Source organism: Myotis nattereri (genome assembly GCF_964212035.1).
Source record: "Myotis nattereri genome assembly, chromosome: 8".
Taxonomy (NCBI): Eukaryota; Metazoa; Chordata; class Mammalia; order Chiroptera; family Vespertilionidae; genus Myotis; species Myotis nattereri.
Genome location: NC_138083.1, coordinates 18,563,543 through 18,578,615, shown reverse-complemented (window position 1 = coordinate 18,578,615; position 15,073 = coordinate 18,563,543). Strand labels below are relative to the sequence as shown.

General features: G+C 40.8%; 1 protein-coding gene across 5 annotated transcripts in view; it reads right to left on the bottom strand.

Moving 5' to 3' along the window:
* DZANK1 (double zinc ribbon and ankyrin repeat domains 1) overlaps positions 1–14,986 on the bottom strand; it is a 62,440-nt gene extending 47,454 nt beyond the window's left edge. The window contains exons 1-6 of one of the 5 annotated variants that reach the window (XR_013996342.1): positions 14,700–14,962; positions 12,184–12,300; positions 9,412–9,565; positions 4,980–5,094; positions 3,500–3,593; positions 2,114–2,181 (exon numbers count right to left, since the gene is read on the bottom strand). Coding sequence is in view for 4 of the 5 variants with exons in the window: in XM_081097443.1 (XP_080953569.1) it covers positions 2,114–2,181; positions 3,500–3,593; positions 4,980–5,094; positions 9,412–9,565; positions 12,184–12,292 (540 nt within the window). In the remaining variant the exon portion in view is untranslated. Of the gene's footprint in view, positions 1–2,113; positions 2,182–3,499; positions 3,594–4,979; positions 5,095–9,411; positions 9,566–12,183; positions 12,301–14,699 lie in introns of all 5 variants that reach the window. The other 4 variants (XM_081097443.1, XM_081097441.1, XM_081097442.1 and 1 more) reach the window with 4 other exon arrangements.
* Between the last annotated feature and the right edge of the window lie 87 nt (positions 14,987–15,073).

Here is a 15,073-nt window from a genome sequence, read left to right as displayed (position 1 = left end):
TTCTACTCAACCTCTAAAGTCAAGGATTTTGTCTTGTGCTATCTTCTTTTTCTGGACAGCCTTATTTATTAATTATTGTATTTTTCATATGAACAACTGTAAACCTACTTTTGCCCACTCTGGTATACTAAATATTTCCACATATATGTATTTCTAGCCCTGGACTCTACCCCGGGTTTGAAATTGCATGGCCAACAGTGTATTTAACACCTCCATTTGAATTTTTTTAATTTAAGAAAGAGGGAGATAGATTTATTGTTCCACTTATTTATGCATTCATTGTTGCTTCTTGGTTTGCCCTAATGAGAAATCGAACCCATAACCTTGGCATATCAAGATGATGCTCTAACTGACTGAGCTACCTGGCCAGGGCCTCCACTTGAATTTCTAATGAGTCTTTGAACACCTGCTCCTCCCTCATCTTTCTCTCCATTAATGATACCATCACCTCCAGATGCTCAGGGCAGAACCTTGAGGTCACTCTTGACTCTTCCTTTCCCCTCATCTTACCTATCTAATCCCTCAGCCAAACCTGTCAGCTCTATCTCCAAAACCCTGGATTCCCACTGCCTCCTATGATCACCACTTGCACAACCTTGGTAGAAACCACCTTCATCTCTCATTTCTCCCAAATGATATTCCCCTCTGATTCCTCTACAGCCCAACCTCCACACTATGGCCAAAGAAAAAAACTTTTATTGCCCTCCTCTTCTTTCTTTTTTTTAAATTTTATTCAAAATTGATTTGAGAGAGAGAGGAAGGGAGAGGGAGAGAGAGATAGAAATATTGATGGGCTGCCTTCTGCTGGGGATTGAGCCTGCAAGTCGGTCATGTGCCCTGACCAGGAATCAAACTGGCGACCTCTCAGTGTATGAGGCGAAGCTCAACCAACTGAGCCACACTGGCCAGAGCCCCCTTCTCTTCTTTTAAATGTAAATAAGATCATGTCTTACCATCCAAATGAATTCCCTTTATAATTAGAAAATCAAACTCCTTACAATGGGACTCACCCATAGCATCTGCTATTCCCAATCATGCCTTCCCATTAGAATCACTTGTGGGTGAATTTTAAAAATAAAACCATGCCCAAACCCCATATCAGACCAATTAAATCAGAATTCCTGAGGTTGGCTTCCTGGGATTGGTTTGAAACCCCTCAGGCGATTCTCGTGTGCAGTGATGTTTGAGAACCACAGTTCTCCATGCTCCGGCCCCAGTCTACTTCTCGCACTCCATCTCTTACCTTGCTCTCCACACCAGCCTCCTTGCAATCCCCCCTTTTCTGTACTTGCTATTACTGCTGCCAAGATCTTTACAGGGTTGGCTTCTGTTCATTTTGAAGGCTCAATTCAAATGTCATATTTTCAAGGAAGCCCTCTCTTATTACCCTGAATTAGAATACTGTCCTTCCTTCATGGTCATTCTCTATCCCAGTGGTTCTCAAACTTGAGTGTGTATCAGAAAAAGGGCTAATTCAAACAGATTAGTGGGCCCACTTCCCAAGTCCCTAAATCAGTAGACCTGGGGAGGGGCCTGAAAATTTGCATTTTTTTAATTTTTATTTTTTTATTGATTTCAGAGAGGGAGGAAGGAAAAGAAAGAGATAGAAACATCATGATGAGAGAGAATCATTGATCAGCCGCCTCCTGCACGCTGCCCCCCCCCTCCACTGGGTACTGAGCCTACAACCCGGCATGTGCCTGCCCCTGACCGGAATTGAACCCAGGACCCTTCAGTCCAGTGCTCTACCCACTGTTCCAAACCAGCCAGGGCTGAAAATTTGCTCCCATGTGATATTGATGCTACTGGTCTGTGAGATCCACACTTTGAAAACCACTGCTCTATTCCATTACCCAGTGTTATCTTTTTCATTATATTATCCCAACTTAAAATTTTTTGTTTATTTACATATTTATTATCTGCCTATCCCCACCCCCAATAAAATATAAGTTCCATGAGTACAGGAGGCTTTCTTATCAAACACAGTGTCTCAGCTCTGAACAGTTCCTGGCACGTGGTGAAAGGCTGAGAAACACTACCTCAAAGTATTTCACAGGAAACATTAAAAAGGCAGCAGATATTCAGTACTCCGAAGATTTTCCTTAGAAGTTACCTGGGGTGGATTTCTGGGTGGTCTAGAAACCGATTCTTCACGGTAAGGGGGCCTTTCCAGGTGGCTGTCTGAAAAGCAAAGATCTTTCAATATTTTAGACTTAGTTCTTTCACCTACCTCGAGGTATACAAATACATCAAAAACATCGTTCTGTGAGCAACTGTAATTATATATATAATCATGCGAATGTCTTCATAGTTGCAAAACTTTTTATAAGGGACCACTGTCATCACAGCCTTTCTTTAAAGAGCAGCTACATAAAGATGACCCCACTCAGTTGAATTAGCACTGAGAAAGAAAAAATTAGCCCAGACTAAGAAAATTAAAATCTGCCCAGCTACATTCCAAAACATTTCACATCAGGCTAGAAAAATAGATAAATCCAACTGCAAGTTTATAAGGAAATATTTCTCCCCAGAACACAGTGCAGCAGTAAAATGTCCTAAGAGCACTCCCTTTGAGTGACATTGTTTCTTACCTGCCAAGAAACTTCTCTAGAAATCAGGTTTTCAGAAACTGGTGTTTCAAAGCATCTCAGTAAGAATGAAACATCTGACTCTTGCCTGAGGACCTAAGTTACTTCAACATGGACAAGCAGCCTTAATTTCCAACGTGGTGCAGAGCTTCAGAGAAGGGTTTCTGAGCACAACGTCACATTTATCTTTGTTGTTTCCAATATAAGAGGATACTGGCTCCCTTAGGCAGCCCACACCAGATAATGACCACTTCACATTCATCCCTGTTGTGCTTTGAGCCTTTCAAACACTCTGCTTTCATTTCCATTTCACACAAACTCCACTCTTCCCCCAATGTGGGGAGCCGGCACGGCCATGGCATACTCAGCCCCAACGCGCCTTATGTACCATGCCAGCTCAGCCAAGGGTGATCCTGAGTGGGGGGGGGGGGGGGGGGGGGTTGAAAGGATTGAGAAAAGACAGACAAGAGAATGAAAGCTGGGTCTCATCAGGGACACAGCGTCCCACCGAGACCCAGCTTTCATTCTCTTGTCTGTCTTTTCTCAATCCTTTCACCCCCCCACTCAGAATCACCCTTGGCTGAGCTGGCATGGCACATAAGGCGCGTTGGGGCTGAGTATGCCATGGCTGTGCTGGCTCCCCACACCCCAAACCCTCTACTATCTTTTCCTTTGTTTGGTGATACACCCCATGGATCCTCTTGTGTGTTGCAAGGAGTCATAAACCTGACTTCATTGGACTCCTAGGTTAGCCCTCCTGGATAAGCCATTAGCTTAGATAGCATTAAAATTCAAATTATGGCTTTACTGTTCCAGTATTTCTTATTCCAACCCTTCTGCAGACAAAGTAAGTTATGAACCTGTTTGGGGTTTAGAAAACTAAATGTTAACCTCATCCTCTCATGTCATACCTAGATGTCTATGGTTAACATTCCAACCAGGTTTATGTTCAGCATTCTTGGATTTCTTCCTTGGTTTTGGTGCAACAAATCCATTTTTCAATTCCTAGGAATGAAAACATTGCATGTTAGTCTCTTAATTAGGCCCACTTTAGAATGTGAACATTAAGTCACATGGTAGAGGCAGTGTCATAGCGTATACTTCTTACTTGAAAGGATTTACAAAGTGACTTCTGCCTCACCTTACTCTGGAAATACACAGCTTTGTATCTGAGCTGCTTGGCTGGCAGCATAAGCCCCACCAGATCAAGTGGTCAAGATGAGAGGCAGGTAGCAGCACACGTAGGCAGGATGTTGCCATCATGGGAGTCTGATAATGACCAGGGAACTACCAAATCCAGGTAGCAAAGACGGGGTGGGGTCAGACCAAGATAGGACTTACGTACAGTACCTGCCCACACACAGTCCTTAGCACTCCTCTCGGGGCTTTCTTCTCTGTGGACTCAATCTCTTATGCTTGACCAAGCCTGTGCACCTGCTGACACATGTAGGCTCAGCCTCTGCTGGCTGGCCCTGCCCTGTGCAGATCCCTTCCCTGATCATACTTGAGACCCATGTTCTACCGACACCCACTGCTTTGGTTCCACAGCCTCCCCTCTGGCCTCTGGACCACTGTTGGGCTGAAGGGACTCCCCAGAAAACTTTATGTCACCCCCAACACGACCCCTGTGCCAGACTCTTTAGTTGACCGCCTTCCCATGGTTTGGTCCATCTTCTGATCCTTGGATCTGTCTCACTGAGGCCAACAACACAGGGTCTGAAGTTTCAAAAGTCATTTTTAGATAGGTCTCGTTCACTCCCCAAAGTGGGGCTTTGCAGCTGCTTGGGAATGAAGATTTCAACGTAACAGGAAGCTATACACACTGAGGGCTTCTCTACTAGTCTGGTGCATCTATTCAACAAATATACACTCACCACCCTCTCCTACCTGGCCCTGTGCAAGGAATTGAGTACGGCATACGTACTCTCTGCCACCTTGAAGCTTACAGTGCAAGGGGATGATAGACAAGAAGCAAAGTAATCACATATTCACAGCATTTTATAAAAGGAGAAGGCCTGGGTGCTAGGGGAGCAGTGATAGAATACAGAAAACACAGTTTAGTTTGGCTGGAGTATATACAGGGGAGTCACAAAGCAAGAAAGGATGACTTAGGACAGAAAGTGATCCTTTGGGATGCCAGCCTAAAGGTTTGTTACTTCAATAGGAGGAGTCACTGAGGACACTAGAACATGGGCAGTTCTGATAGGTAGGAAAATCTACAGGCGGACCAAAGCGGGGAAATCAGCAAAGATACTTTGCAATGGTTGATAATGACCAGGGTTGTGGGCAGAAGGACTGTGGTGATGAAATGAAAGGGAAGATGTGACCACTAAGAAAGGAGGAACCAAGAATGTGGTGACTATCTGAATGTATTATAGTTTCATTACTTGCCTGCTTTGAAGAATCTTCGAGAATGTTTTCAACACTGTCTTCTGAAGAGGCTGCATTTGGTGGTTCATATTCCACCTGAAACATCTTTGTTACAATGCCACTCTGTCTGCAGTCTCTGAAAATTATTTTAAAAAGAAAAAGTCTGTGTATTACACAAATATTCCAAAAAAGCCGGATAGCAATTAAGATAACTCTATTGAAGTCCCTTAGTCTAGCTACTAAATTTAGTATATTTTAAATTGAAGAAATCAAAATATAACTTCTATAGTCTTTCTTTACATTACTCTCATTTAGATGATCTATTGCTTTGTAATAAACTGCTCCAAAACATACTGTTTTAAAACAAATCTGTGAGTTAACCAGGCTCAGCTGGATAGCTCTTGTCTGCAATCTCTCATGTGATTGCAGGCAGATATTGGCTGGGCGGGAGTCAACTGAAAGGTCAACTTAGCTGGATGTCCAAAATGGTCTCTTCCTTCATACTCACAGCCTAGGCTAGGATTTCAATTCTCATTCTCTCTCCCTCCATCCTTCCTTCCCTCCCTCCCTCCTCCCCTCCCTTACAGTATGGAAGTCAGGCTTCCTACATGGTGGCTGGCTTCACCCAGTGTTTATGTTCCAAGATAACAGAGCAGAAACTGCTACACTTTGTGATCTAGCCTCAGCATCATTTCTGAAACATTCTATTGGTCAAAAGTAAGTCATAGGACCAACCACTGGGAAGCATGGTTAATTTTTGGAGACTATCTACCATACTGACCATAAAGATTTTATACTTCAAGTCTCAAACTATTCTAAAACAAAGAATCAGGTTATCTGTATATCATTCCATGTGACTCAAGGGAATTTTCCTGTAAATAGCATAATATATGTTGCTGTGGTAGATTTAAACTGCTATTCCTCAAATGCTACCATGTTTTCAATTTATTCATAATATTTTACAATTAATCTTGTTCCTCTTTGATGCAAAAGAAGTTCCATAAGAAAGCCATGTAGAGGTGCCCATAACTAAAAACTGATGGTGATTTATTTTGAGCACCAGCAACTCACCTAACACTATTTTTTTAAATATATATTTTTATTGATTTCAGAGAGGAAGGCAGAGGGAGAGACAAAACACCATGATGAGAGAAACAGTGGGGATCAAGTCCACAACCCGGGCATGTGCCCTGACTGGGAACTGTACCAGTGACCTCTTGGAGCATGGGTTCACGCTGGGCTGGACTCCATCTTGACTGAAAAAATCCATCTTAGAGGCCTGACTATGACTCCTTGCTTTCAGTATCAAATTAATCTAACCACATCCTTAAAGAAAAGATTGTAAAAAACATTCTTCCTTAATATCATGTTCTGCAAAATGGTTGTTTTGTACAGGACCACTGAGTGGTCCACTGACCATGGAAAACATCTTTTGATTATCCAGGATCAACCACCAGGTGGCAATCATGGGACAACTGACCTCATCCTCATTCCCAAACCCTGCACCCACCCCTGGCCCCTATATGAGCATTCCACAAGAAACCTCAGGAAGCTCAACTTCTCTTTTCTGGTTGACTGCCCTGTGCACAAGCTCTTTTCAATAAACTCTATCTGCTTGATCTTGTACTGAGTTTAGTGCACATTTCTATGACATTGAGACTCAAGAACCTGGCATTCAAGGTCCAGTAACAAGAAACCATGTGGCCCTAACCAGTTTGGCTCAGTGGATAGAATGTCAGCCTGCAGACTGAAGGGTCCCAGGTTCGATTCCGGTCAAGGGCATGTACCTTGGTTGCAGGCACATCCCCAGTAGGGGGTGTGCAGGAGGCAGCTGATTGATGTTTCTCTCTCATCCCATGCACCAAAAAGTCATCGGTTCCATCCCTAGTCAGGGCATATACCCAAGTTGCAGATTCCATCCCCAGTTGGGATGGGTACAGGAAGCAACTAATATCTCTCTCTCTCTCTCTCTCTCTCTCTCTCTCTCTCTCTCTCCCTCCCTCCCTTCCTTCCTCCCTCCCTCCCTTTTCCCTTCTCTCTACAATCAATAAAAACATATACTTTTTAAAAAACATACACAATACTATATTTTATTATATTATACTATATTATAGAGGCAATGACTGCTGAAGTTGACATGTTTTCTTCTGCTTTTTTCTCTATATTTTTAAAGTATGAACATAATATAGTATAATTTTTATCCTAATTTTTTCACTTATATCATAAATATTTTCCTGTATCATTCAAAACTTCATGACCACAATTTGTCTTTCTCTCTTTTTTTAATCCTCATCGGAGGATATTTTCCCATTGATTTTTAGAGAGAGTGGGAGAGAGAGGGAAAGACAGAGAGAAATATCTATGTGAGAGAAACATCAATTGTTTGCCTCCTGCATGAGCCCCGACCACGGACCAGGCCTGCAAACCATGTATGGGCCCTTGACCAGGATAGAACCCAAGACCCTTTGGTCCATAGGCCGACACTCTACCCACTGAGCCAAACCATCTCGGGCTAACGTCCTTTGTCTCTTTATTAAGAAACTAATTATCTTAAGTACCTAGAAACAGACTTGTATGAAGCAGTGTAATTTCCAGAAAGAACTATTTTGTCGCAAATGTATACAAGCACTAATTTGTCTTTTGTGAGGAAACCCAAATTATTTTTTATATAAATATTTTCTCTAAACTGAACACACCTGAAATACTAACACTGCTTTCAGAATAAACAATTAGCAGGCACAGAGCAAGATGGTAAGAAGCATAAAGAAACACTTTATTTTTAGACTCTTTAGAAGCTCTATTAATTCCTCCAAACCATATATTTGCCATTATATTAATACTTCATTTCACTACTACCTGCAGCTTCCAAAGGAGCCTGTCTTATAGCATTAGGTATGAGAGTACTATTTAGCTTGTTAATTTTTTTTTAAATATATTTTATTGATTTTTTACAGAGAGGGAGAGAAACATCGATCAGCCTCCTCCTGCACACTTCCCACTGGGGATGTGCCCACAACCAAGGTACATGCCCTTGACCGGAATCGAACCTGGGACCCTTCAGTCCACAGGCCGACACTCTATCCACTGAGCCAAACCGGCCACGGCGCTTGTTAATTTTTTAAAAATATTTTTATTGATGTCAGAGAGGAAGGGAGAGGGAGAGAGATAGAAACATCAATGATGAGAGAGAATCACTGCACACCATCTACTAGGGATCGAGCCCACAACCCGGGCATGTAGCATTGACTGGAATTGAACCTGGGACCCTTCAGTCCGCAGACTGACCCTCTATCCACTGAGCCAAACTGGTTAGAGCTAGCTTGTCAATTTTTAAAGATAATTAAGAAGACTTGTTTTGATAGAAGTGAGTTGACAAGTAGGAAAAAGCTACAAATGTCAATATTTAATAAAGAAGAATAATGTGTATTAGGGGTTTGTTTGATTTAATTTTTATTTGATTCTTTTTAAAAATTATCAAATTCCAGCCGAAACCGGTTTGGCTCAGTGGATAGAGCGTCGGCCTGCGGACTGAAAGGTCCCAGGTTCGATTCCGGTCAAGGGCATGTACCTGGGTTGCGGGCACATCCCCAGTAGGAGATGTGCAGGAGGCAGCTGATCAATGTTTCTCTCCCATCGATGTTTCTAACTCTCTATCTCTCTCCCGTCCTCTCTGTAAAAAATCAATAAAATATATTTAAAAAAAAAAATTATCAAATTCCAAAACAATCTTTGGTGTAGAATTTATAACTCTCCTCATGCAGTAGTTCAATCACCAGAGGAAGCCCTGATAATCTTTTTGAAAGCAGTACCTTGGCCAGTCAGTTGTTGAATTGGGGCCTAATAGTGTTCCAAAGATGTGGCCAAACCTGTCTTGCTGCACAAAATAATCCCCCTATCACAGACTTGCAAAGCAATTGAGTTTTTCTCTATAACACAAGGTTTCCAAATTAAGATGTGTTTCCATATTGGTAAAGTGATAAAAGTCACTGAATAGGAAAGAAAGGAATAAAGTAGCTAATATCCACAAATGGAAGAGACAGTAGCTTTCAAGGCCAATTAAATCAATACATCATAAAACAGAATGATCATGGTGGTTGTAGGCTATGTCCTGGGGAATAAAAGAAATATCCACTAAAAACAGTATTTTCTCTAGAGCCTGATGAATCTCTTCAGAGGTCCCAAACCCTGAAAAGGTTCCTGAAATTCCAATATAGAATTCAAAATAAAAACAGAATATTATTAATACACATAGCACTTCATTAAGCTGTACTCTCATGATTTCTGCACTCTACAGTATACCTCAGCAGAAGACAAAAGTTACAGATATATGCTGAAATTAAAATAATTTTTTTATGCCTTTCTAGTCCGGCGCTAATTCCTACTGAAAGAAAGAAATAAAATTAAAACATCATTATAGTATAAAGTTATTTTAATCACCAGGCTCTTAACTTACTTAGAGACTGCAATAGCTTTAACTTGTATTTTTCCATCAGGCAGAGTAATAGGCTTTGTATACTTAAATGTAGTATTTTCACCATAACCAATTCTCTTTAGAAATTCAGGTTTACTGCCATCCAAGGTATAATATATGCTGACATCTGGGGTATCTGAAAAACCCAAAACAGGATAACTGCGATTAGCATTAAAGTCCCAAGTCCCTGAATAATGCCAATGGGTCCGTTATTCAATGAGATTTTTAAATATATTGTAGAAATGAATACCAATAACAATAATTGAGCTCCTTCTCTATGCTAAGCACTGTGCCTTACATGAATAAGCTCATTTCATCTGTACAATCCCATTAGATAAGCCCTATTGTATACCCACTTTATAGTTGAGGAAACTTGAGTCCCAGAGAGGTTAACAGCAGAGTTGTGATTTGACTCTTGGTAAGTTGAATCCATAGCCCACACTCTTGAACCACTATGCTATTCTGCATTTCCAATAGGGCATTAATTCAAATAGAGTAGGGGTCTAATTTTAAAACTAGAACAGCCATTTAGAAAGCAGGAGCTATTTTTTCATTATTATTATTTTTTAGTATTGCTTAAGAAATGCTTTTATACTTGGACCTGGTAAAAGATTCATTCCTACAACCTTAGAAAATTTATAAAGGTAATAAATTAATATAAATCTAGATTCAAAATGTCAAAAAATGATAGACAGTTAAAGCTCTCCTTCCCACTCCCAATATCAGCTGCCCCAGGCAATCAATGGGATCTTGACTATCCTTTCAAAAATATTGTATATCACTACAAGCATAAATGTACATGTTCTTATTTCACTTACTCTTTTTATACAAAGGTGGTATATCATACCCTGTTCCACACCTTTCTTTTTTTCATTTAACAATATATCTTGTATATTGTTCTATACTGGTACATAAAGAGTGACCTCAGTCTTTGTTATGGCTGTGTTGTATTCTCTCTTTGTAGAGAGGAACCACAATTTAACCAATCCTCTACAGATGGACATATGAATGTTTTCTTTTTCTTTCTTTTGCCATTACAAACACTGTAATGAATAACCTTGAAAACTCTTCTTTTTATAAGTATATTTGTAAAACATGTAGAACTAGCACTGTTGAGTCAAAAGGTATGTGCATTTTTAATTTTGGTTAATATTGCCAAACTTCCCCCCATAGAAGCTGAAACAACTTGCACTGCTACCAGCAATTCATGAAAGTGCCTGCTTACCCACACACCCATATCGTGTGCTATCAATTATTTTATTTTTACTAATCTGTTAGGTAAAATTTAAAAAGTATCTTGTTGTTTTAATTCACATTTCTTACATTTTGAGTAAGATTCATTTGCTCCTTCAACAAATACTTACCAAGTACCTATTATGTAGCAGACACTGTTCTAGACACTTGAGGATACCCCAGTCACCAAAGTCCCTGCTCTCATGGAGCTTCCATTTTAGGAAGGACACACAGACAGTAAACAAACAAAAATGATATACAATCTGTTCAATGGTAATTACATGCAACGGAGTAATAAAGCAGGGGATAAGGTCTGCTCAGCAAGCAGGTGAAGGGGTAGGTAGAAGCATATTCTCACATGAGACACTTATATTTCCTTTCCTATAGAATGTCCTTTCACATCCTTGTTCATTTTTTATTGGGTTATTATTATTCTTTTTGTTACTGAATTATAGAACCTTTTATTTTTGAGACATTTTTAACGTTAGAGAATTTGGATACCCTATTATTCATATCGTCATTTGTCAATAAACATTCAATTTCTATGAGTCACAGGCACATATATTAAAATTTGTATTTTGCTTTGAAAATTTAAAAAATAATATTAGCTTTTAAGATAAAGGGAGACAGTATAAAGTAATATATTCTTAGTTGGAACTCTTGGTCTAGGAAGCACAGGGTCATAACATAAAAACAGAAATAATTTTTACACAAAACACTTAATAAAGTACATTGGAATCTCAGTCTGTTTTAAACAAGTATTTGTTCATATGCTTTATCTATAAAACTTTCCCTCTTCCTTATAGTATACATATGTATATGTAAATATGTATGTGTGTATATATGTGTATATATACATATACTCACTTTTGGCATTAGTAGGAAATATTTTTTTGTTATAATAGCTAAGATTTATTTTTATAATAATAATTACAAAATATTTTTGTAATAATAGCTGATTTTATTTTTGTAATAACAGCTAAGATTTATTTGGCATAATTACATGCCAGACCCTAAATACCTCACATCACCTCATTTTATCCTCACAATGGCTCTAAATAGTAGATATTATTATCACTATCTTATAATGAGGAAACTGAGACTCAGAAAGGCTAATTAATATATCAAAAATTACTAGAGGTTGTCAAAGCCAGGATTCAAGCTCCCACATGAGTGGAGAGCCCGTGTTAGTATATCAAATTTATTATCCCAGCAAAATAATGAGCATCCTGGGAACATTTGGGGAAGCACTGAGACATCTTACCTTGGTCATAGTGAATCAAGGCATTGCTGCAATTAAGTACCTATACAAATGAAAGGGTAGTCAAAGCTAACCATTTCAATCTAAATATACACCACTCTATAAACCACCAAGTATAAGTGCTGCAAATTTTGGAAGTTTTATAAACTTCTCAAGGTCCTGGTTATTGAAAACATACAAAGAAGAAAATCAACAACCAGATGAACATAAAGAGTATGACCATGTTATTTTAAAGCATTTCAAGTATGTTTTATTTTTACCTGATTTCATTTCCACAAGTGTGTTGTTATCAATTTCATGGTTGGCTTTTCCAGGCTGAGGCACTCGCAGTGGTATGATCTGAGGAACACACACTGAACCAGCAGTCATTTTCCCTGCTTACATTTTTAAAAAAGTAGATGAAAATAAATTCCAATAGCCACATATATTTGAACACACATACTGAAGAGAAGTACCTCATTAAAATACAGTAAAGCTGTAAAAACTAAAGAGAATACTATTACTATATCATCTAAAAATATTATTCAACTTTTATTTGAAATAATTATTGCTTCAGCTGTATTTTTGCTATTGAGGTCTTCTGTGGAGTTTTGATTATCAGGTAAGTAAATTATTACCTTACTCCTGGGAAAAGAGCATGAATGAATGAGATGTTGGAAAGGAATTACTTTTTTAAATACATTTTGTTTAATATATTTTATTGATTTTTTATAGAGAGGAAGGGAGAGAGATAGAGAGTCAGAAACATCGATGAGAGAGAATCACCGATCAGCTGCCTCCTGCACATCTCCCACTGGGGATATGCCCGCAACCCAGGCACATGCCCCCGACCGGAACCGAACCCGGGACCTCTCAGTCCGAAGGCCGACGCTCTATCCACTGAGCCAAACCGGTTTCGGCTTAAATACATTTTTTAATTGATTTCAGAGAGGAAGAAAGAGGGAGAGAGATAGAGACCTCAATGATGAGAGAGACTCATTGATTGGCACACTCCGCACTGGGGATCGAGCCTGCAACCTGGGCATGTGCCCTGACCAGGAATCGAACCGTGACCTCCTGGTTCATAAGTCGATGTGCAACCACTGAGCCACACCAGCTGGGCAAAGGGAATTATTTTAAACTAGAGGCCCGGTGATCGATTCGTGCACTGGTGGGGTCACTCAGCCTGGCCTGCGGGGATCAGGTCAAAACTGGCAGTTTGACATCCCCCGAGGGGGTCCCAGAGTGCGAGAGGGCACTTTGCAAAGTTGCTGTTGCTCGGCAGCTCCTGTGTTGAGCGTCTGCCCCCTGGTGGTCAGTGCGCATCATAGCTACCAGCAGGTCTGCCGGTCAGCCAGTGGGCCAGTCGCTTAGGCTTTTATATATATAGATGAGCGAATTAAATGAACGCATCAGAACAGAGACCATGACTAATAATCTGGTCTGAGCTTTCTCTGAATCATTATCAGCCTTTCCTGCCTTTTATTCCTGTGCTACCTCTCTTGGCTTCAGGACAAGTCATCATGCCAGAGAAACAGAAGTAACTTTGTATGCAGCATGAAATGTTAATTTAGAGCCAGCTCTTTTGGGAAAGCTCCAGGTTCCAGGCCATGCAGTTGTCACCAAGTAATTCTTGCATTTGAAAGCTGCAAAGAAACTTTAGAAGGATGATAGAGTATCAAACCTCAGCTGAAAGAAAGATGGCACCAATATAAAAAGTAAGCAACAAATACAAAAGTCTCCCACTCCATCTACTATATTTATAAATAAGTATGAGTGTGGAGGCCTTACTGACCTTTTCCCTGGGCAGTGTCATAATTTTTAATATGCGAAGGATTCAGGAGGAAAAAACAACCGACACCTTAATATAGCAACCATTTCCCATCACTTTTCACCCTATTCAAATTCCAGTGATTATGGATAGATTTCACTCAACATATTCATTCCATTTTATTGTTTACTTATTGCACCATCACTCTATTATTTACAATTTTCCACATACTTATATAATCTTATTTATCAATTTGTGGGTGGGTTTTAAGGATATTACTAGTTTTGGTGGTTGCAATTCTAAGTAATGCTGCTCTGAATATCTTGAGGTTTTAGTTTTGTCACAGACAGTATTCCCAAAAATGAGATAAACAAAGGGAGGAGTGAACTTAATGCCTGGTTACCATAGTTCCAGGGTAGAGGTCAAGAATTTTAACTGTAAATACTGACAGATCACTAGCCCCTAGGAAAGAATGGCTGGAATTGGGACACTTGCTCAAACTCACATTTCCATTTATGTGAGAGGCAGTTAAAATAAAAATAGTTGAGCCCTGCTGGTGTGGCTCAGTGGTTGAGCGTCACCTGATGGATTCCTGGTTAGGGCATATGCCCTGGTTGCGCGCTCTATCCCCAGTAGGGGGCGTGCAGGAGGCAGATGATCGATGTTTCTCTGTCGTCATCCATTTCTTCCTATCTCTCTCCCTCTCTCTAAAAATCAATAAAAACATATAAAGAAATAATATAAAATAAAAATACTTGAAAAATTACTTCAAAATAAAAATAGTTGTGGAGGGAATAATTCGCGCGCAGTAACTAGGAGCTGCCTTTGGAAGGCCGGGGCGGCGAGTGGGCCCCAAGAAAGGGATCGAGAAGTAGACCAAATCTAACAGGCCCAAATGGCATTGTGGGGAAAACAGCACCCTAAACCCCCAACTCCATCCACCCACTCTCCGCCGCTCAGATCAGGAACCCCGACTGGTCCCGGCCCCCGCCCATCGGGGGCCGTCAGAGACTCTCTCTTCCTTACCGCAGGATTGAGGGAGGTCCTCCTCCTCCTCTCCGCAGGATTGAGGGAGGTCCTCCTCTTCTCCGCAGGATTGAGGGAGGTCCTCCCCCACCTCCTTTTCCTCCTCCTCCTCCACCTCTTCCTCTATCAGCGGCCACCAAGACAGAATTAGGCCCTCCGAGGCACCTCCGCCGTCCCCGGCCGGGTGCTCCACCTCTCACTGCGGGGGTACCTCCGCCGTCCGCAGCGAGCTAGCCCACCTCTCACTGCCTCCTGCCTTCTCCTTGGTCAAGGTCTCGGTTACCACTGACGCTGCGAGCCTCGCCCCGCCTACTGAAAACCGAGCAGGCGATTGGCGGAAAAATGGCTTCCTAGCAACCAGCTCCACCCGTGAC